Raw genomic sequence first — 24,560 nt, 5'->3', positions numbered from 1 at the left:
TGAGTAAGGTGGCTGTAGCTGGCTGCTGTCTCAAAGAATCCTGGGGCCCAGCCCCAACAGTTAACACCAAAATAGAGCAAATGGCAGGGGAGGCTGTACCGCAGCAGTGACTTTAGAGGAGACTGGCTCAGAGAGTATTGCAGTTCAGGCCACTCGGTAGGAAAATGCTTCAGGAGGGAAAGTAATTTGAACCCGGAATGCTGATGGTGTAGGGAGGAGGAGAGGATAATGAGTCAGGATGTGTCTAGAAAACAGGGAGAGGAGGGATGTTAGTGATGTCCTATGTTCCTGGTGGAGAGAGGTGAAAGTTCCTGGTAGGTTGAGGAAGAGTGGAGGCAAGAACAGATGGGGAAAGAGAGGGGGGATACTGCTGGTGTTGGCTTGGAAGGGAATGTGGGGACAGACAGAAGGATACTGGTACTGCTTGGGGGCCAGACAAGAACAGAAAGGGGGACATTGGTGAGTTGGGGGAAGGGGATGATGTAAGAGCATGTGTGTGTGTACACACGTGTGAGAGTAAGTGTGGGGGGAGAGATAGTATGTGTGTTTATGGGGAGGAGGAGAGAGCATTGTGTGTGTATGTATGTGTGTGAGAGAGAGAGCACGAGCACATGAATGTGTATGTGAGAGAGAGAGAATCAGCACGTGTGTGTGTTGCGCATGTGTGAGAGGAGAAAGTTTGTGCATGCCCCAACACATACACACACTAATCCACAACAATTTAAGGGTCAGGATGACTTGAAATCACAAGTTCCCAGGTATGGAGTGTAAGCCATTTTTAAAAATCCTTATTAATTTAATTTTTAGTTGTTTGGTGTGTATTGAAATATTTTATTGGTGTTTGGGAAATTTTTAAAAATTATATAAATGAGTTTTAAATATTGGATATTATTCTATTGGTCAGATGTTTTGAAATATGCACTTTTTTTTGAAGGATTTAATTAAAAAACTTCTCACCAGTTGCATTTCAAGTTAAAATATGAGAAAAATCTTATGCATTAACATATCAGTTATGGTCCCAAACATTGAACAGGAAATTTACTATTAATGATTATTTATTGATTTTATTGTTTTATGTTTTCTGAGGAATGGTGATAATTCTCTATTTTCATTATTGCATTGCATACAAGACTGGCTTCTTGTGCTTTCCAGTTCAGTTTTTGCCTGCATGTTTCTATTTAAATGTTATGTTCTCTTTTTTCTTTGTTTGGTGAGGGTCTACCTGCATTATGCATTTATGACTGAGGTGAGGTATTCTGCTAGGCTTTTTCTGTTTTCCTAATAGGAGATGTAATATTTGCAGTTTTGCATTTTCATGAGTAAGGTTGTTATTTATTTATTTTTATTTAAAGTCTTTTCTATACCGTCGCTAAGTTATATACCATCGCAACGGTTTACATGTAGGCACATAAAATAATGTAGGAGTAAGCGTACTATAGTACATTCTAATGGGTGCCAAGAAGTTTTGGTTACATTAAATCATAAAAAGACTCACAATTGTTTAGTGATGTAGGTCCTAGCCAAGTGTACCTGTAAGGTATTTTTAAAGGTAAAAATCACATTCTCTGTGTTTTACTGTTATGTGTAATAAAATTTGTTAAAATCTTATAATGCACATTTTGAGAATGGTGCTGTGTGCTGGTGCTCTTCTATTTATTCCTGTATATTTTCTATTCTTCGGTCTCTTTATAAAAGGCTTGCTTAAAAAGCCATGTCTTTAAACTTTTCTTAAATGTTTTGAAGTCTCTCTGTAATCTGGTCTCTAGAGGCATTGTGTTCCAAAGTGTGGGGCCTGCTACTGTTGCCTGTTACTGTTTGCTGGCAGTTAGTACTCTTTATTACTTTATTTGTATTTATTCCTTATGTTTCTCATTTTTATCTTTTTTCATGTTACATTTATTTATATTTCATGTAGCAAGAATTAAGAGTCAGTTCTTGAAGAGGATTTATTATTATTTATTTATTTATTTATTGGTTTTTATATACCGCCGCTCATCAGAGATATCACGTCGGTGTACATAGAACAAAATCCGCAATTGCGTTTTACATAAAACAGTAAGAAAACAACTGAGAAACAACTTTACATTATAAAACGGTTAAATGCATTAACAAAAAACAATTTATAAAATATAAATAGGTATATAGGGATAATGTTAAAAGGAGAGAGATTAATATTACAATTTATATACAATTTATAAAAGAGTCAGGGGAGGATAGAGGCGTGGGCAAAGGAAGGGGAGGGTTTGAGTTTAAGTGGGGGAAGAAGAGAGAATGGTGTAAGAGGGAGGGATTATATACATGTAGGGCTGAAAACAGCAAATCCTTCAGTTTTATAAGTTGCGAGGAAGGAGCTAAGGATGAGATAGGTAGGATGAGACTAGAGTTGACTGCTGTAAAAAGGAGGTGGAAGAGAGGTTAGAGGAAAAGTGGGGTGCTGTCTTAAGTGTCTAGACTTAATGGATAAGAGAAAAGAGGAGGTAGTGAGTGGAAGGTAAAAGGGGTTGAGAAAGAAAATATGAAGATCATGTATAGGGTTTAGTGAAGAGCCATGTCTTAAGCTTTTGCTTAAAGGTTTTTGAGGACAGTTCCAGACGTAAATCAGTAGGCATGGAATTCCATAGCGTAGGGCCAGCTAGGGATATGGCGCGAGCTTTGGTGGATGTGTATTTGAAGAGTTTTGGTGAGGGGGTTTGCAGGGTGGCTATGTATGGTTTTCTAGTAGGCCTGTTAGAATTCTTGAATTGAAAGGAATTGGAGGGCGAGTTCTTGAAATGAAAGGAATTGGAGGGCCAGTTCATTTCTGGGTTGTGGAGGGATTTGTGGATAAGTGATAAAATCTTGTATTGTATACGATAGTGGATTGGGAGCCAGTGTAGCTCCTTAAGTATGGGAGTGATGTGTTTGTTTGCGCCGCCATTTTGCAAAATGGCGGCGCAGAATGGCGCCGGCTGAAGACAACACGATTCAATTGCAGGAGACCGTTCTGGACCGCCGCTGGACCCCCAGGTAATTTAAGGCATTTGGGGGGGTTCGGGAGGGTGGGGGATTTAATTTAAAGGGTCGGGGTGGGTTTTAGGGTGTTTTAGTGTGCCGGTTTTCCTGCCCTCCCCCTTCCCCCGATTTAGCTACGGACCGCCGCTGGACCCCCAGGTAATTTAAGGCATTTGGGGGGGGGGGTCGGGAGGGTGGGGGATTTAATTTAAAGGGTCGGGGTGGGTTTTAGGGTGTTTTAGTGTGCCGGTTTTCCTGCCCTCCCCCTTCCCCCGATTTAGCTACGGACCGCCGCTGGACCCCCAGGTAATTTAAGGCATTTGGGGGGGTTCGGGAGGGTGGGGGATTTAATTTAAAGGGTCGGGGTGGGTTTTAGGGGGTTTTAGTGTGCCGGTTCACGATTTTAACGATTTTCACGATACTCTAAACACCCAAACGGCGACGATACGATTCCCTCCCCCTCCCAGCCGAAATAGATCGTTAAGACGATCGAGGACACGATTCACATCTCTAATAAGTAGTGCTTATTCCCTAAGTCAACTTGTTTAATAGCAGTTTATGGACTTCTCTAGGAACTTGTCCAAACCTTTAATAAACTCAGCTATGCTAACTGCCTTAATCACATCCTCTAGCAATGAATTCCAGAGCATAATTGTGCGATGAGTGAAAAATAATTTTCTCCAATTTAAAATGTTTTAAATGTGCTACTTGCTAACTTCATGAAGTGCCCACTAGCCCTTGCATTATCTGAAAGAGTAAATAACTGATTCACATTTACTATTCTAGTCCTCTCATGATTTTATAGACCTCTGTCATATCCATCCTCAGCCGGCTCTTCTCCAAGTTGAAGAGCCCTAACTTCTTTAGCTTTCCTCATAGGGGAGATGTTCCATGCCCTTTATCATTTTGGTTGCACTTCTCTGTACCTCTTTTAGTGCAACTGTATCGTTTTTGAGATGTGGTGACCAGAATTGGACAGAGAAACCAAGATGAAGTCTCACCATGGAACGATACAGATGCATTAAGGCATTCTCTCTTTTATTCACCATTCCTTTCCTAATCATTCCTAACATTCTGTTTGCTTTTTTTGACCAATGCAGCACACTTAGCCGATGATTTCAATGTTTTGTTCACTATGAGCCAGATTTTAGTAGCTACGCGTGGGCATAGATTTGTGCGCGCAACCTGGCGCACACAAATCTACGTCCGATTTTATAACATGTGCACGCAGCCACATGCATGTTATAAAAACGGGGGTCGGCACGCACAAGGGGGTGCACATTTGTGCACCTTGCGCGTGCCGAGCCCTAGGGGAGCCCCGATGGCTTTCCCTGTTTCCTCCGAGGCTGCTCCGAAATTGGAGCGGCCTTGGAGGGAACTTTCCTTCCACCTCCCCACCTTCCCCTCCCTTCCCCTACCTAACCCGCCCCCCAGCCCTACCTAAATCACCTCCTTACCTTTTATTTTCTAAGTTGTGCCTGCCTCTGAGCAGATGTAGGTTGCACGCACCGGCCAAGTGCCGTACGTGATCCCCCGGCATGGCTGCCGTGCCGGAGGCCTCAGCCCCGCCCACTCCCAGCCCCTTTTTTCAAGCCCCAGGACATACGCACGTCCCAGGGCTTGCGCGCGTTGCGGGGCCTATGCAAACTAGACTCGGCGAGCACAGGAGCAGGTTTAAAAGGGTTACACGCGCCTTTTAAAATCCGCCCCTATGACTCCTAGATCTTTTTCCTGGGTGGTAACTCCTAATACAGAATATCATGTAACTACAGTTAGGTTTCCCCATGTGCATCACTTTGCACTTGTCCACATTTAGTTTAATCTGCCATTTGGATGCCTAATCTTCCAGTCTCATAAGGTCATCTTGCAATTTATCACAATCCATTTGTGATTTAACAACTCTGAATACTTTTGTGTCATCTGTAAATCTGATAACCTCACTCATCATTCCCCTTTCCAGATTATTTATAAATATATCAAAAAGCGCCGGGCCAAGTACAGATCCCTGAGGCACTCCACTGTTTACCTTCTCCACTGCAAAAATTGAACATTTACTCCTACTTTGTTTCCTATCTTTTAACTAGTATGCAATCCAGAAAAGGACAATGCCTCCTATTCCATGACTTTTAAATTTTCTTAGGAATCTCTCATATGGGAACTTGTCAAAGGCCTTCTGAAAATCTAAAAACACTAAATCTACTGGTTCACCTTTTACCACATGTTTATTAACCTCTTCAAAAAATTTAGCATATTTGTGAGGCAAGACTTCCCTTGGTAAATCCATGCTGGCTGTGTTCCATTAAACCATGGTGCTACCACATCTAGAGTACTTTGTGCAATTCTAGTCACTGCATCTCAAAAAAGATATAGTGGAACAAAAAAAGGCACATAGAAAGGTAACAAAATGATAAAGGAAATAGAATGACTCCCCTTTGAGGAAAGGCTAAACAGGTTAGGGTTCGCCAGCTTAGGGAAGAGACAGCTGATGGGAGATATGATAGAGGTCCATAAAATAATGAGTGAAGTGGAACGGGTAAAGGCAAAATGGGTATTAACTCTTTCAAAAATAAAAAGAGTAGGAGAGAGTCCTTTTTTTTTTCACTCAGTACATAATTAAGCTCCGGAATTCATTGCTGGAAGATGTGGCAATGGAAGTTAGTATAGCTGGTTTTATAAAAGGTTTGGACAAGTTCCTGGAAGGAAAATCCATAAACTGTTATTAATCAGATAGACATGGGAAAGCCACTACTTATACCGGGCTCTTAGCAGTACGGGATCTATTTATTGTTTGGGATCCTGCCAGGTGCCTGTTATGTGGATTGGCCATTGTTGGACACAGGATACTGGGCTTCATGGACTCTTGGTCTGACCCAGTATGGCAGTTCTTATGTTCTTATACTTTGCCTTGCTCTTTTGTGCTCTCCTAACCTAATTATGCTTCTGGAAATGCCTCCTTTATATCCAGCTGGGCTGAGAAGGGTATTCTAGGTATGTTAATTTGTTTTAATGTGGTCAGATTATTTTGAACATTGCCCTTTCCTAGGTAGATTTCCTAGGGTGAAAAGTGCACCCCACATAGCTGCTAAACTTATGCACAGACTTTTACTCTATGCAGTCAGATTATCAGGAGATGTTTTGGGGCATCTTTATGTCACAAAAGTAAACTATACACATATAATTGCATTGTCAAATAAACAGGCAGAGGTCAATATTCAAAAGCCATTTAGATGGATAACTGAAAAGTTATCTGTTTAAATGGCGTACCCAGCTATATTCAGCTTTTATCCAGCTAAATTCTAACTTGCTAATAACTTAGGAGGCTAGAATTTAGCTGTATAAATCAGGGCTTTCTGGAGGCATAACTGAGAGGAGTTGAGTTAGCCAGCTAAGTTAACCAGCTAGCTCTAATATTCAGTTAGCTGGTTAGCTGGATGACTTAGCTGGCTATGTCTGGTTGAGTCAAAGAGCTGTCCTAAAATTAACCATCTAACTACTTAAGACCTGGATTTATCAAAATGCGGTAAGTATTGCATGTGATAGCAAAAAGGGGTGTGGTTTATGCAAATATTCATTTTGTGCTACTTACCTATGTGAAGAGCTAAGTTAGTGCAAATAGACAGCTAGGTTAGCTGTCCATCAAGCTAAGTTAGCTTGATGGACAGCTAGGTTGAGAGAACATTGCCCAAATCTCATCTTGGAGTGAGTTTCCTCACTCCGAGGGTCATCAAATGTTGACAAGAGACCACTGTTCTGTTCGTACGTCTAACATTGAATGTCAAAGGGGCCCCTAACCCCCTACACTGATACCTAAACCTCATCTTGAGTTACTAGGTGGGCCTACCATAGGGATACAAATACCTATCTAGGGAGTTGACATTATGGCCAGTCTCTCTCTCTCCCTCTCCCTCCCCCCCACCCCCCTTGCAGGAGACATCACACAAGGCAATAAAACCTTACCAAACACAATTCAAAAAGGTGTTGTTAAAATCAGCAATAAGTCTGTGCAATAGCTCTTCTCAGATGGGCTAACTCCTCCTATTTTCCATACTTGCATCGCACCATACAATATGGTGCTATCGCATGCGCTAAGCACTTAACACATGCAAAAAAGCCTTAGCGCATTTTGATAAATGACCTCCTAAGATTGCCAGCTATATTCAGTAGTGTGGCTGTACTGTTGAATATGCCTCCAAAGTTAGCCGGATACGTTTATTCGGCTAACTGTGCTATCCAGACTATCTCGCAGAGATTTGCTGCTGTTTTTCTGACAGATAATTTCCCTTTGAATATTCATTAAAGGTATGTGGATACAAATGTATTTGTGCACCTTACCACTAGATTGTTTATAAAAATTGTCTCCTTATTAAACGTTTGCTGTGAATAAAATATGATAGTGTAAGATTTTTCCAAGCCTCATTTTCAGTCATTTTCAGTAAACTTCCTAGACCTTTATTTGGAAGTTTATGAATGTATATTTGCTTCAGGAGTAGAATTGGTCACAAAGATTAATAAACACATTCTCGCAGATGTATATTGTAGATGAACCAAATTATGTTCTTCATTTTTTGTTTATAAAAGGAACTATTTTATGTTAAAAGGCCCAAGATGAACACATTTCTTTATTACAAATCCATACTTGATTTTGTTCTTTTGCATCATAATCCATTGATTCTTTAGATGAAATACTATTCCAGGGCAGCCAGTATTCTGTATTCACTTACTGCTTCCAAGCAGACAAATCATTAATGTCTGCTTGGTTGAAATGAAATCCAGTTTTAAAAACCTTGAAGTACTTTCTCTCCTATTTTGATGGTATTACTATTAATGGTTGTCCTCTTTTAGGTCGCCACATTAAGACCTGGGCATCATTGGCATTGGGTTTCACTAGCGCATTTGGTGGGATGGGCTCCATCCTACTGAGAAGCCTTGGTTGTTCCTGTTGAATCCTTCCGACCAACTTGGCTCGCTGTCCCAAGACCTGTGAGGGATCCACCTCAATGTCCACTTTCATCCTCCACTTTATGGTCTGCAAAATTATTTTTTCTTTTGATGTTATATTCATAGCCACCAGCCAGGTGGTAAAGCTTTGGTCTCTCTTAATTCTAGTCAGTAGTGGCATGTTACTCTCACTCACTGGGATAGCCCATGTCACACTAGGGTAAAAATTATCATTCATGCTGACTGAAAATCTGGAGATTTTGTTGGTAGGCCCTATTAATGTCACAGTCTCAGTAGTATTCCCATACCAGGGGTAACTCACTCCATCAGAGTCACTGATAGCTTTCACCCGCCCTTCTCTCAAATCAGGGAGCTCCCAGCTTGACCTAGTATATGAAAGAGAAGGAAAGATATGTTATGACTCAAGTAAGATTATAAACTGGGTTGGAAAACACTCACCTGATTCACTAAAGATATGTTACCATTATCCTGGAAACACAACATCTATGAGATTATCCTCCCCTTACAAATGGTTTCTGACATTTTAATGCAGCTAAATTTTACTATAATAAATGAACCTAAACCAGGGGAACAGGTAGTTATTAATAATATTTAGTAAGTTATAATATTTTAGTTTTGGAAAAAACTAAAAGTGAACATGGACATTTTATAATTGCAAAAATACACTTGATTGGTTGATGTTTATGTGAAATTCCCCTTAGTAGATATTTTTTTACCTTGAGGGACCTATGTACAAAGCTGCAGCAAGGTTACCAAGCAAGATGAAATAGATAAATAAATAAATACAATATCCAGGGGACAAAATGTACAAATCAGATACGCCATCTATCCTGAAAAATGACTCATTAGATCCTTCTCTTTATGAATGCTATCACTCAATCTCTAACAATCCTTATATGATCGCCTCTCATCTAGCACTGGATGAACCATTAATTTAGCTAGAGAAGTGTAAGTTAGTGAAAGGTGGAGGTTACCATTCAAATGCAGCCTCTCCTTTTGAGGGAGCTGGAATGGCCATCCCCATTAGGAAGATTTATAAGCAGAGAAGATTTATAAGCAGAGAAATCTGGGGGCAGTGTGAATTGTTTTTTAGGATATTGGAGGTGTTACAAACTTTTTCCTAATTTGTATTTTTGGGCCTGCTCTGTAGGACTTCAGTTGGGAGCCTGTGAGATAGGTTAGGGATCTTCCCTACTTATCCACTCTTTAGTGGATAGGTTTGTATCCCAGGATAATATGGGCTTTTGAAAAGACTTTAATTTGTAGGAAGCCTGATGAAACTCCTGGATACTGGGGAGAAGACACGGGGAACTCTTTCTTTGGGAGGCAGAGGTTAGGGAAGATCTGTCCCTCTGCACTTCAGTGAGGACAGAGAAAGGTGGTGTCCCGGTGCCCAGGACCTTAAGAAAGATGGAAGGAAGGTGAAATGATTACCGGCTTGGTTAAAAGGTGAGGTGAAAGAGGCTATTTTAGCCACAAAAAAAAAAATCCTTCAAAAATTGGAAGAAGAATCCATCTGAAGAAAATAGGAAAAAGCATAAGGATTGTCAAATTAAGGGTAAAACATTGATAAGGCAGGCTAAGAGAGAATTTGAAACGAAGTTGGCCATAAAGTCAAAACTCATAATAAATCTATCCAAAACAAGAAACCTGTGAGGGAGTCGGTTGGACCGTTAGATGACCAAGGGGTTAAAGGGGCTCTTAGGGAAGATAAGGCCATTGCAGAAAGACTAAATTAATTCTTTGCTTCTATGTTTACTAATGAGGAAGAGTGGGGAGATACCGGTTCCAGAGATGATTTTCAAGGGTGATGAGTCAGATGAACTGAACCAAATCACTGTGAACCTGGAAGATGTAGTAGGCCAGATCGACAAACTAAAGAGAAAGAAATCACCTGGACCAGATGGTATGCATCCCAGGGTTCTGAAGGAACTTAAAAATGAAATTTCAGATCTATTAGTTAAAATGTGTATCCTATCATTAAAATCATCCATTGTTCCTGAAGACTGGAGGGTGGCCAATATAACCCCAATATTTGAAAAGGGTTCCGGGGTGATCTGAGAAACTATAGACCAGTGAGTCTGATTTCAGTGCTGGGAAAAATAGTGGAAATTATTCTAAAGATCAAAATCACAGAGCATATAGAAAGACATAGTTTAATGGAACACAGTCAACATGGATTTACCCAAGGGAAGTCTTGCCTCAGAAATGTGCTTCATTTTTTTTGAAGGGGTTAATAAATATGTGGATAAAGGTGAACTGGTAGATGTAGTGTATTTGGATTTTCAGAAGGTGTTTGACAAAGTCCCTCAAGAGAGGCTTCTAAGAAAACTAAAAAGTCATGGGATAGGAGGCGATATCTTTTCGTGGATTACATCAGGTTAAAAGACAGAAAACAGAGAATAGGATTAAATGGTCAATTTTCTGAGTGGAAAAGGCCAGGGTAAACAATGGAGTGCCTCAGGGATCCGTACTTGGACCATAAGAACATAAGAACATAAGAACATGCCATACTGGGTCAGACCAAGGGTCCATCAGGCCCAGCATTCTGTTTCCAACAATGGCCAATCCAGGCCATAAGATCCTGGCAAGTACCCAAGAACTAAATCTATTCCATGTTATCGTTGCTAGTAATAGCAGTGGCTATTTTCTAAGTCAACTTAATTAATAGCAGGTAATGGACTTCTCCTCCAAGAACTTATCCAATCCTTTTTTAAACACAGCTATACTAACTGCACTAACCACATCCTCTGGCAACAAATTCCAGAGTTTAATTGTGCGTTGAGTAAAAAAGAACTTTCTCCAATTAGTTTTAAATATGCCACATGCTAACTTCATGGAGTGCCCCCTAGTCTTTCTATTACACTGGGCAACAATGAAAGTGTTACTGACCTAAAAAGGTCCTACTCTGTAGTATCTTGTTGTGCTGAACACGAATATGACCATGAAAAGTTTTTATTGGCTCTCGTTTTGAAGATATTTAATATAGCTCACTTTCTATGTTTAGTCATGTAAATTTATCCAGTAGGATAGCCTAGAATGATGAAATATTGCATCATATTGCATAATACCATCATGCACACATCATTCAGAGTTTATTACATCATTTTCTGATGCAATGCAGTTCGACTGCCATGCTGCTGCTGAGTAAGCTGATGTCAGCAGTGTACTATATGAAGCCCAGTCAGAAAGGGTGAGCATTTGAAATATTCATGTGGCTGACTACTGCTGGAAACTCCTAAGAGATGCTCCCGAACAGGTGTACAAGAGACAAGCAAAGAAATCTAAGACATAGTCTATGACTTCATTTTTCAAATGGTATTAACTAGAGATGTGAATCGGAACTGAAATGCGAACCGATTCTGGTTCCGATTCACATCTCTAGTATTAACCGTAGGTCTCCTACTATCAGCATACAATTCAAGAAGTAATTATATTATTGCATATTACAAAAAACTAGAGCCAATTTTGCATTTTCACAGTCACATTCATATTTAGCACATGGAAATGTATAAGAATTGACTAATTTCATTTCAGTAACATGACTTTTGTGAAAATTTGTTGCCCAGTGAGCTATTGGCATACAGTTCAAGATGTAATTATATTATTGCATATTACAAAAAAACTAGAGCCAATTTTGCATTTTCACAGTCACATTCGTGTTTAGCACATGGATAAGAATTGACTAATTTCATTTCTGTTACATGACTTTTGTGAAAATTTGTTGCCCAGTGTTATCTGAAAGAGTAAATAACCAATTCACATCTACCCGTTCTAGACCTCTCATGATTTTAAACATCTCTATCATATCCCCCCTCAGCCGTCTCTTCTCCAAGCTAAAAAGTCCTAACCTCTTTAGTCTTTCCTCATAGGGGAGCTGTTCCATTCCCCTTATCATTTTGGTAGCCCTTCTCTGTACCTTCTCCATCGCAATTATATCTTTCTTGAGATGCGGCAACCAGAATTGTATACAGTATTCAAGGTGCGGTCTCACCATGGAGCGATACAGAGGCATTATGATATTTTCCGTTTTATTCACCATTCCATTTCTAATAATTCCCAACATTCTATTTGCTTTTTTGACTGCCGCAGCACACTGAACCGACGATTTCAATGTGTTATGCACTATGACGCCTAGATCTTTCTTGGGTTGTAGCACCTAATATGGAACCTAGCATTTTTTCCTAAATGCATCACCTTGCACTTATCCATATTAAATTTCATCTGCCATTTTGATGCCCAATTTTCCAGTCTCACAAGGTCTTCCTGCAATTTATCACAATCTGCTTGATTTAACTACTCTGAACAATTTTGTAACATCTGCAAATTTGATTATCTCACTCGTCATATTTCTTTCCAGATCATTTATAAATATATTGAAAAGTAAGGGTCCCAATACAGATCCCTGAGGCACTCCACTGCCCACTCCCTTCCATTGAGAAAATTGTCCATTTAATCCTACTCTCTGTTTCCTGTCTTTTAGCCAGTTTGCAATCCACGGAAGGACATCACCACCTATCCCATGACTTTTTACTTTTCCTAGAAGCCTCTCATGAGGAACTTTGTCAAACGCCTTCTGAAAATCCAAGTATACATCTACCAGTTCACCTTTATCCACATGTTTATTAACTCCTTCAAAAAAGCCTTGCAGATTTGCAAGGCAAGGCTTGCCTTGGGTAAAGCCATGCTGACTTTGTTCCATTAAACCATGTCTTTCTATATGTTCTATGATTTTGATGTTTAGAACACTTTCCACTATTTTTCCTGGCACTGAAGTCAGGCTAACTGGTCTGTAGTTTCCCGGATCGCCCCTGGAGCCCTTTTTAAATATTGGGGTTACATTCCAGTGGGAACACTGAGAGGTGGCTGAAAGGAATCAGTAAGTTTTTGCTTGGGACATTGTCTTTTTTAAAAGTATTGGGGCAAAGTTAACTATTTTGGAATATTATTTAGTGTGTTTGTGTGTTTGTACCTTTAATAGTCAGAAAGGCAGTGACTGTTTGTATTTTTAAATAGTCAGTCAATAAGGTAGCTAGTAAGCAGTAGGTAGTGTGTTTATTTTTAAAAGTCTGCAGAACTGAGTGTTCTGCAGACTTTTAAAGAACTGAGTGTTTGTATTGAAAAAAAAAAACCCCACAAACCCCCCCCCCCCCCCAAAAAAAGTAGCCAGAAGCTAGAAATAAGCTAGGAGCAGTGTATACCTAAGTAAAAAAGGTGTTGAGGTAGTGTGATTGGGTTTGAATAGGGACCAACATTTGTTAATCAAGAGAGCAGTGAGTCACTCTGGCTGACTAACTGAAGTTAGACTGTTTGTATTTGCCAACCCTCCCACTGTAGAGATGCATGCCTTTTCTCTTTTGGTTGGCAAGCCACGAAGGAGCTGAAAGGCCTGCATCAGCACTTCTCACTGAATCTGTTTGCGTAAACAATTTTCAGTATTTACTTATTTGAACAGACACTGAGTCGGCTTGTGTCTGTATTTCTTAAGCTCTTGTTTATACAGACAGACCTTGCCCTAGATACAGTATACCTGTTTTTCCCTGAAACCGGCACAGCATGAGATATGGTTACCATAGTAATCACGTAGCACGGATAGCCAATAATATACTGTAGACGCTGTGGAATTCTGTAACTCTATATAATAAACAGAACATCCTCAGGGAGGGGGCAGAGGATGATCAGAGGATGATGGCTCCATAAGAATCCTGTCTGACGTGTCTCCTTTCAATGCATCTCCTGCGTCGCAACATCTGGTGACCCATCCATGGACTCAATTACTTGCCATGGAGGATCTTGAGCTGGCCCTGAAAATCATCCGCATCATGGAACTGCTACACCTTACTAGCCTTGATGAGCAGAATCTCCGAGCTGCACTTTAAACTCATCCACATCCAGGCACTGCTGGAAGCCCTGGTGAACCAGTGCAGCCAGAGCAAGGAGGAGGAGCTGTGACTGGAAAGAGACCATCTGAAGATGGAGCTGGAGCGACTGTCAGAGGACAGGGTGAGAGGTAATAAGGGGCAGCCAAACCTTGTAATAGATATAGATATAGTTTCAGCACCGACACAGGCAGAAACGCTTACACCAGTAGTAGAAAAGCAGGGTAGGAATTCTGACAATGTATGCCAGTCTCCAGATGCTTTCTCTCAGCAGGAGACTTTAGCTCCCACTGCACCTCCCTATGTTCTCCCTCCCTCTCCCCCTCCATCCTACACCACTGAATTTCCTGCTATGCAGACACAGAAAGTTAGTGACCAGCCTTTAAAGGCAGCTGGATAATCTCCTAATTTAATTTCAGAGCTCCAACTCCCAACCCCCACTATCAGCCTGATACATCCTCCTACTCATCCGGGCCGGAGAAGCCCAGGTGCACCGCCTCAGCGAAATTCGCTCCCACATTCGTGAGTAGGGGGAGGGGACTGTTAGCTCAGCAGATGTTTCATGCACAAGAGTTACAGAATATAGTGAGAAATCCTTTCTTTATTACAAAAGGACAGGCAATTAATGCCAGGCTAGGAGATATAGAAAATATGTTGAAAGACATAGAAAACCGATATCCAAAGGCTGGTACTTTGGATGTCCAGGACTGCATCAGGCTGGGAAATGCCTTGCACGCACCCCCGCGTGCCTCAATCAAACATCGATTGCTTTGGCAAAAATGCACGGAAGCGATAGAAAATCTAGGGACACACAGTCACAAGGCACCGTCCCTAGCCCAGGCTTCCGTGGCATCCTCAGAGTCTGCCTCGGGGGAAAAATCCCAGGAAAACAAAGAGGCTGAAATCAAAGAATTTAACTTCCATCCACCTCCCCCTCCAACCCCTTCACCACAGACTACCTCCCTGTACCCCCAGCTGCCATTGCCTGTGACAGTCGTTGATTCTGCATCACCGACTTGTCCAGATAAATTACCATCGCAGAACACCGCTCCACCTAATGATTTATGTGGTGCAGTCTGCATGGGGTTTCACCAAGAACAGGTGACAGGAAATCTCACAGGGGAGGAATTATTAGAGGGGCTTCAAGCATTTCCCATCACGGAGGTACCTAATGCCCAGGGTGAGATTCAGTATCACTGGTCAGCACTGCCTTACACTATTTTAACAGAAACAGACATTCATTCCACCTATTCTCGTGGGCTGTTAGAGGGAATTGCGAATGGCTATAAATTAATTCCCCAAGATTGGAAAGATCTGGCACGTATGATCCTTACCCCTGCTCAGTATGTGGTCTGGGACTCAGAATATCAAAGGGAAGCCCTCATAGCTGGCAATGCCTCGGGAAGAGCGTATATCCCTGACCAACTTTACGGGGTGGGACAATTTTCAACGCTGGAACACAAGCAGTGGGGATGCCTGCTGCTGCCTTTCCAGTGATCAATCGCTGTGTGATCAAAGCCTTTAAGAAGGTTCCTGATTCAGGTAAAGCCACAAAATCATTTACAATGACCCAACAGGCAGCCACAGAATCTTACCTACAATTTATAGCTCGGCTGCAAAAAGCCATTCAGCGTCAGGTAAACAGTCCAGAAGCGAGCGCTGACCTACTAAAGAAATTAGCCTTTGAAAATGCAAATGCAGATTGTAGGAAAGCTCTGCAATCCATAGTCAGTAAAGTACACAACACCTTACTAGACATGCTACAGGCTTGCATGGACATTGGCACTCATGCCTTTATGGACACACTGGCAGCCGACTTGCACACAGGTCAATTTCAAAAGGCAAAAAGGACATGTTTCAATTGTAAAAAGCCTGGCCATTTTAAACAGCAGTGCTGTGCCCTGGGTGGCAGTGCCTACAAAGGTACTGACTCCGCCGGTGCTTCCAAATGCCGTCCGAAAACAGTATGCCCAAAATGCAAAAAGGGTTTCCATTGGGAAAATCAGTGTAGAAGTGTCAGTCAGGGAAACTAGATTCCGGGCCAGCGACATTACCCCGCCCCTAGGAATGCCATTCTCTAGGTACAAGAATCCGAATTTAACCCTTGGCTAAGCTATAGCACAAGGAAGCCTGTTTCTCTTATAGAAGTAAAAGATTTTCTTTTTCAAATTGTCCAGCATACTTAATGAATGTTTATCAGAAGTGATACTAGTTTATTTGCCATGTTTAGATTTAATTTCTGAAGTTTTTTTTCAAACGGAGTGGATGTTTGGCCAAAGTTCTGAAATGAGATAATTTATTTTTATTTTTTTTCTACTTCTTTCCTATCCTATCTTGTTTAGCCTCACTGTTTTGCTTTCTGCCCTGTACTATGGCATTGTAAGAACAATTAGATTTAATTTCAGGCATTATTTGATATTGACAAAGTACTTACTAGTGTTTAAAAGTTTAGAACTTGAAAATGCTAAATCAGTTAAAGGGTTAACAGCAGAAGATCAGAGAGAAGAGGGGGGGTTGAGCCAGTGTGGGTGAATGCTGAGTGCTTTCTCTAGTCAGCTGAAAGAAAAAAAAAACCCAACTTAAGTTTCGTTTTGTTTAAACCCAGCAGGCAGTTTATGTAGGTTTAAAGCATGAAGCAGATGTAATGCTTGCATTAATTATGCAATTCAGTAATTGAGATACTTATTTTATATGCATGTGTAATCTGTCCTTTATTTTTTCTTTCTCATTTCTCTTTCGCAGAATGATTGTTGGCTTTCAGCTTGCATTGCCAGTGTACATAATTTGCATTTTTACTGCAATATTAATTTTAGGACAGAGTAGATTAAGATAGAATCTGTTTCCAAGAGACCAGCAAATCCTTGCTAGTCTTATCGTTTCTGGTTGACGCTATCTAGTTATGTTATCATTTGCTGGTACATTTTTTTTGTATAAGGATTTGTAGTTTAAATAAGTTAATGTTATACGGTACCGATTTTTAAGTTTCTCTCCCTAATTTCTGTATCTGTTATCTGATCATCAAGTGCATGCGATATTTCTTTCTCACAACACATACTTAATACCTTTTCTTCCTGAATTATCTCCTGCTCCAAACATCTTTTGCCCTCAACCTTCAATGCTGAACTTTTATACTTTCAAACTTCTTTAATACTGAGCTGAGGTTACTGAAAGTTATAAGCAGTATTAAGTATTAGGTTTTTTTTTCTTTTCAAAGGTTCTCCCTTCATCTTACGGGAGGCAATTAACAGTTAACAGCAAGAAAGAAAGAGTGAGAGCAGGGGGGGGGGGGGGGCGCGGGGGCTAGTGTGGGCAGAACAGCGTTTCTCAAGCAAAAAAAAAATTAGGTTTCATTTGGTTTAAACAGAGGAGAGAACTCGATTCAATGAATTAATCCTTTAAATTTAGAAACAGATTCCTGAAGAAGTTAAAGATATTGAGAATAATATAGCCATAATTTAGCAAGAAAGTTTAATTTTGTTTACAGTGAATAAAAACTCTGTGTCTTGCCAGTACAGGAACTACGGAGTTGAAAAGGTTTTTTTTTTTTAAAGAAGTTTTGTTTATTTAAATAGAGCGTCATTATTGGAAGTTGATTAAAAGGTGTGCGTATGTGAATAAGATGGAGTTGTACATGTGAATTATGGGAGAAAAGAAAGAGAATTGAGATTATTTTGATAGTACAGAGAGACATTGAAAAAAGTTATGATTCCTATTCTTTGAAAAGCAATCACTGTTAGGGGTTGCTACATTTAATGCAACCCCTCCCCCAAGCTTTTTTTCTTGCAAATCCAAATTGATTTTATTAAATTGTATAGTAGAATTAATTCTAATTTTTTGCTGTGTGCCAGATTTTAATATTTTCCAGATTGACAGCCTTCCCGCCATGAGAGATGTGAAGATGAACACTTTGCAGCTTATTTTCTTTTTCATTTTAAACAGAATTCTGACTTTTGTTTTCTACTGGATCAATCCAAACATTTTTTTTTAACATTATCCAAACATTTTTTCAAACATTTTCCACACTTTTTGCCAAATATTTTCCAACCACTTTTTGGTTTAATTTTTTTTAGGTCAAAAATATGTGTTCATTGTTTGTCTTCTGTCTTTTGTGCTATGTGTATGTCCTGACACCTGAAGCATGCTGTGAGTGAAATATATGTTTTTATGTAATTGTCTGTACACTTAAGTATTTTCTTCATTTGTTTTTAATAATAAAGTGGGAAAACATTATATAAGATTAGTAATAGTAGCATTATAGCCATGATGAAATCTTTTCATTAATTAATTTGAATTTGACTAAATACACCATTGATTTTCAGAAATCATCCCTTCAAGCCTTTTCCATGCCTTTGCCACAGAGGACATCCTGCAGCCATCATTAGGAACTGCACTGTTGATACTTTTTGCCTAATTTTCTCTTTGCGTTTGTTTTGCTCTAGATGTGTTTCCCTTGCTTAGATGAGAACCTGTTATCCCTCTTTCTGACACTGCAATCAGCCCTCCAAGGTCACACACACCAACTTTACATTGCTCACATTAGGAGCCACTTACATGCTAATGAAATCTGGCAAATGGATGTTACTCACTATCCTCCTTTTGCCCCCTGGAAATTTTTACATGTAACCATTGACACCTTCTCACATTTTCTATGGGACACCCCCCCAAAACGGGGAAGCTACCAAGCATGTTATCAATCACTGTATAAAAACCTTTTCGGTCATGGGATTACCTTTTCGGTCATGGGATTGCCTTCTGTTTTAAAAACTGATAATGGCCCTGCTTATAGCAGCCATTCCTTCACTGATTTTTGTCAACAATGAAACATCAAACACATATTTGGCATCCCTTACAACCCCACTCACTGACAGGCTATCGTGGAGCGAGCCAACCTTACTCTTAAGACAGCCTTTGACAAACACAAACAAAAAGCAGGAAATGCCCCTAGTACTGTTTACCTTAAATCATTTAAACATATCACATTCCATTCAGGCCACAGCCGTGGACAATCATTTTGGGAACAGGATTAGCAATCCACAACCATCAGTTTTGTATAGAATGTTACCTAACCCTGTTTAGCATGGTCCCATCCCCTGGTTAACATGGGGACGAGGATATGCTGCTGTGCTTGCTCCCTCAGGTCCAGTCTGAGTTCCTTAAGCCGTGGAAAGATGGCGTGGCACCAAGGACTGCAGAATCCGATTCCAAACTTCTCCCTGAGTCTTCACAACCCCCAATCCACACAGCTCCTGGAACAGCAGGGACTTGAAAAAACTCCAGAGAACTTTTTGCTTGCTGCATTTTCTTGCTTGAACGCCAATTCATTGACAATTGTGATGTGCATCTTCTTATTCTGCATTCTCCCTCCTGCCATGGCAATCTCTGAACAAGAACTATGGCAATCCAATACGTACATTACCGATGCACAGACTTTATCACAACTATTGAACCAAATAGATTGCTGGGTTTGCATGCACATGCCAACCCATTCCAGAGAAGGACTATTGATGCATGCAGTTCCATTTAACCTATCAGGATGGACTACTTACCCATGGACTTACAGAGGGGTCTTTATAAATTCACCAGTCAATTACACAGTAATGCATTTGGATAGTAGGGTACAAGAGAACGCTGCTTTTTGTTGGGAACATACTAATGACAGTAGCACAGGGCTCAGGATTGGGAAATACTCATATTGCAATCAAACATTCACCCTGCAACACAACATGTCCAGAACACACTCCTTCCTTAATGTAACCATTACTGAACACATGCACAATTTCATAACATCTGACTTGGCAGGTCTCAGAAACACTATTCTCATTGTATTACTTTATATTGTTATTTTAATATGTTGCTGTTGCTGGATTCATTGCTTACCCAATTTTGCTAACATACTTTTACCTAAATCACTACGTAAGGAATTCCTTTAAATTTTTAAGGAAAAGGTGAGATGTAGAGATGCATGCCTTTTCTCTTTTGGTTGGCAAGCCACGAAGGAGCTGAAAGGCCTGCATCAGCACTTCTCACTGAATCTGTTTGCATAAACTATTTTCAGTATTTACTTATTTGAACAGACACTGAGTCTGCTTGTGTCTGTATTTCTTAAGCTCTTGTTTATACAGACAGACCTTGCCTCTTAGTATAAATAACTTTTTGCCCTAGATACAGTATATCTGTTTTTCCCTGAAACTGGCACAGCATGAGATATGGTAACCATAGTAATCACGTAGCATGGATAGCCAATAATATACTGTAGACGCTGTGGAATTCTGTAACTCTATATAATAAACAGAACATCCTCGGGGAGGGGGCAGAGGATGATCAGAGGATGATGGCTCCATAAGAATCCTGTCTGACGTGTCACCTTTCAATGCGTCTCCTGCGTCGCAACATCCCACCCCTCGCCCACCCACCCCTAGCTCATCCCTTAATTTATAGGCAGGTGCCACTTTCACAAAAAAAAATCAACAAAAACTTTATTGAGAATTCGATCAGACACTGGTAGGCCACTACCAGACACATAGGGGCGGATTTTCAGAGCCCTGCTCGCGTAAATCCGCCCAAAACCGGGCGAATTTACGCGAGCAGGGCCCTGTGCGCCGGGAAGCCTATTTTACATAGGCCTCCCGGCGCGCGCAGAGCCCCGGGACTCGCGTAAGTCCCGGGGTTCTCCGAGGGGGGCGTGTCGGGGCGTGTCGGGGGGCGGGCCAGGTCGTCGCGGCGTTTCGGGGGCGTGTCGGCAGCGTTTTGGGGGCGGGTACGGGGGCGTGGCTACGGCCCAGGGGCGTGGCCGCGCCATCCGTACCCGCCCCCAGGTTGCGGCCCGGCGCGCAGGAGGCCCGCTGGCGCGCGGGGATTTACGCCTCCCTCTGGGAGGCGTAAATCCCCCGACAAAGGTAAGGGGGGGGTTTAGACAGGGCCGGGCGGGTGGGTTAGGTAGGGGAAGGGAGGGGAAGGTGAGGGGAGGGCAAAGGAAAGTTCCCTCCGAGGCTGCTCCGATTTCGGAGCGGCCTTGGGGGGAACGGGGGTAGGCTGCGCAGCTCGGCGCGCGCCGGCTATACAAAATCCATAGCCTTGCGCGCGCCGATCCAGGATTTTAGTGGATACGCGCGGCTCCGCGCGTATCTACTAAAATCCAGCGTACTTTTGTTTGCGCCTGGAGCGCAAACAAAAGTAGGCTATTCGCGCGCCTTTTAAAATCCGCCCCATAGTGAATTCACTAATACACTTAAAGGACATTAGACACATTCCTACTCCCATAGCAACCTAAAACTTAACTAGGAACTGATCAAAATTGAGATGAAGGCAGCAGTCCAGCAGCAAGAGGGGGGCTTCCCAGTCTTTTGTATAGAGTGTCACATGTATGATTTTTTACCCACCGGTGAGAAGTTGTACATGTGCATGCGATGCAAAGAGCTCCTGGCTCTCAGAGAACGAGTCCGATCTCTGGAGGCTAGAGTGGCAGACCTGGAGGAGCTGAGGCAGACAGAAAGCTATATAGATGAGACCTTCAGGGACATAGTAGTCAAGTCCCAACTTGACTGGCAGCCCTGGTGCTGCCTTGGAGGAAGAGGGTCTCATGATGGGAGAGCACCAACCAGGTGCAGCAGGAAAGGATCCTGTAGCAAGGACCTGCTCTCCAGGTGATGCATTGTCCTTTCCCACTGAGGATATCTCCCCAAGGCCTACTGCCCAAGAGGGAAGGGTTAGGTCGGCCATCGTAGTTGGTGATTCGATTATTAGGAATGTAGATAGCTGGGTGGCTGGTGAGCGTGAGGATTGCCTGGTAACATGCCTACCTGGTGCGAAGGTGGTGGACCTCACGCATCACCTAGATAGGATTTTAGACAGTGCTGGGGAGGAGCCGGCTGTCGTGGTTCATGTGGGCACCAACGACATAGGAAAATGTGGGAGGGAGGTTCTGGAAGCCAAATTTAGGCTCTTAGGTAGAAAGCTTAAATCCAGAACCTCCAGGGTAGCGTTCTCTGAAATGCTCCCTGTTCCACGCGCAGGTCACCAGAGGCAGGCAGAGCTCCAGAGTCTCAATGTGTGGATGAGACGATGGTGCAAGGAAGAGGGATTCAGTTTTGTTAGGAACCGGGGAACCTTTTGGGGAAGGGGGATTCTCTTCCGAAGGGATGGGCTCCACCTTAACCAGGGTGGAACCAGACTGCTGGCGCTAACCTTTAAAAAGGAGATAGAGCAGCTTTTAAACTAGAACAAAGGGGAAAGCCGACAGTTGCTCAGCAGCGCATGGTTTGGAGAGAGGTATCTTCAAAGGATACTAATAATGCATTAGAATTAGGGCATCCTGACAGTGAGGTTCCAATAATTAGAAAAATAGTCCAAGTGCCTGTAACTAAAAACTCACCTGAGCTAAAAAAATTCTAACTTATCCCTATCAATTAAAAAGCAGAATGAAAATACAAACAAAAAACAAACTTTGAAATGTCTGTATCATAATGCCAGAAGTCAAAGAAGTAAGATGGGAGAATTAGAATGTATAGCAGTGAATGATGACATAGACTTAATTGGCATCTCAGAGACATGGTGGAAAGAGGATAACCAATGGGACAGTGCTATACTGGGGTACAAATTATATCGCAATGACAGAGAGGAGCACCTGGGAGGAGGTGTGGCGCTTTATGCCCGGGATGGCATAGAGTCCAACAGGATAAACATCCTGCATGAGACTAAATACAAAATTGAATCTTTATGGGTAGAAATCCCTTGTGTGTCGGGGAAGACTATAGTGATAGGGGTATACTACTGACCACCTGGTCAAGATGGTGAGACACACAGTGAAATTTATTTATTTATTTATTTAAAAATGTTTATATACCGCTTTTACAATTCAAAGAATTAATCAAAACGGTTTACAACAAAAACATACACAATAAATAAACGATAGGTGGGAACCCGCAGTGCGGGTAACGCCGAAGCTGGTGGGTGGAGCTGGAACACTGGATCATAGAGGTACTCACAGGAATGTAGGCATCTTCCTGATGATGAAAAAATGGGACCAAAGGTCCATGGTGCAGGATACATAGGCTGGAAGGCCCTCGAGGAGTAAGTACTTGATGGTCTGATATCCTGAAATGGAGAAGAGAGAGAAAGACCCTCGAGGAGCGGTTGTCTTAGTTGAGGCCCCGAAGGGGCCTCAACTAAGACAACATGAAGTGAGAGACCCCCAAGGAGCGGGTGTCTAGAGCTTCTAGAGGAGCAAGGCCCTTTGAGTGAAAGCGGCATCTAAGCGTGCAGCTTAGAGCAGTCAGAGTAGCTAAACCAAAGTCCTTGCTAACTCAAAGGTGGTAGCGAAGTGGAGGCTTGATATACCCGGAGGTATTGACGTCATGCAGTGGGACCGCCCCCAAGTTTCCCACCATGACGTGTATTTGAGCGTAGGAGATGTGCGCGCTGACGCCCTAGGAAGCCAGGGGAGTGAGCATGGCGGACTGGAACACCCATGCTAGGTTGGCGACACCGAGGCACTCGGCACTGGAGGCAGCCATCTTGCCCAAGGGGAGAGAAAAAGGAAGAAAAGTGGTAAGGCAGAGCGATCACAGCTGTCTGAGACCGACGGACGCAACAGTTTACTTTCCTAACATATAGATTTGTTGCCTTAGCAATAGCTCTTTTTAATTTGGCCCCTGGTTGCTCCACCTCCCCTATTTTCTCCCATTCTTCTCATTCTTCCTCCAGGTAATCCACATTTTGACAAAGTCCATGTTTATGAAATTCAAAACTCGGGGTCTTCGTGTGACTTTTCTGTGTCCTATGTGTTATCAAACTATACCGTTTGTGATCACTGGTGCTCAGGTGCGCTCCCAGCTGGACATTAAGAGACATTATCCCCATTAATGAGCACTAGGTCGAGTATCACAGCCTCCCTCATAGGTTCCATTACTATTTGTTTGAGTAGAGCCCTTTCAAGGGCATCTACTCTCTGCTTCTTGTAGATTCCGCAAATGGGATTCTCCAATTTACATCCGGCAGATTAAAATATCCAACAAGCACCACTCCTCCCTACTTTCTGTTTTACTAATGTCTACTGGTGTAACAGCACATAATTTTGCCCAAAATGTGTATTGTGCCCTTATGGACTGTTCTTTAATTATCTCTGGAACCCTTTTCCTTTTAATATATATGCAGAAGAAATCAACTCTAAGCCATTGTGCTATAGTTGCTTTTGAAGCTGCTTCCCCTTTGTATTTGTACTCCAAAGAACATATCTGTCTTTCAAAATGAGTTTGTAATTTCTAAATATTTAATTAAAATATTCTTTACATTCAGAAATTTGAAAGATTTCTCCTTGTCTTGACATTCTTTTTTGAGAAAGCTGGTAGGGTAATGGATTGGTTTAAATTGAATGTTTAAATTACTTTTGGTAAGAAGGAAGGTATAGGGTTGAAGTATAAAAGTACAGGGTTGAAGTATAAAAGTATAGGGTTGAAGTATAAAAATAGATTGCTACATTCTGAATTTCAGAAATTCTTTTTACTCATGTAATGAAACTAAGAATGTTGTTTTTGAAATTAGAGTCTTGATAAGGCTTTTCTAAAGGCTCAAATGGAGATGCTACTAATGATTTTAGAACCAAATTTAGATTCCATTGTACTATTACTGATTTGAAAGGAGGACATATTTTCTATACATTTAAAAATCATGCAATATCAACATGAGATGATAATGATGATAGTCCTTTTAGTCTTCCTCTATAGCAGGCAATGG

General features: G+C 41.6%; 1 protein-coding gene across 1 annotated transcript in view; it reads right to left on the bottom strand.

Moving 5' to 3' along the window:
- Nucleotides 1-7,792: 7,792 nt before the first annotated feature.
- The window catches only part of LOC115081683 (protein FAM78B), a 376,846-nt gene continuing 360,078 nt past the window's right edge, over nucleotides 7,793-24,560 (bottom strand). Inside the window, exon 2 of the mRNA XM_029586107.1 lies at nucleotides 7,793-8,315. Within this exon, the coding sequence (XP_029441967.1) occupies nucleotides 7,793-8,315 (523 nt within the window). The remainder of the gene's footprint in view (nucleotides 8,316-24,560) is intronic.

This window comes from Rhinatrema bivittatum, unplaced genomic scaffold (genome assembly GCF_901001135.1).
Source record: "Rhinatrema bivittatum unplaced genomic scaffold, aRhiBiv1.1, whole genome shotgun sequence".
In the NCBI taxonomy this organism is placed as follows: Eukaryota; Metazoa; Chordata; class Amphibia; order Gymnophiona; family Rhinatrematidae; genus Rhinatrema; species Rhinatrema bivittatum.
Note: the sequence above shows the minus strand (reverse complement) of the source record. Positions and strands in the feature narration are given on the sequence as shown.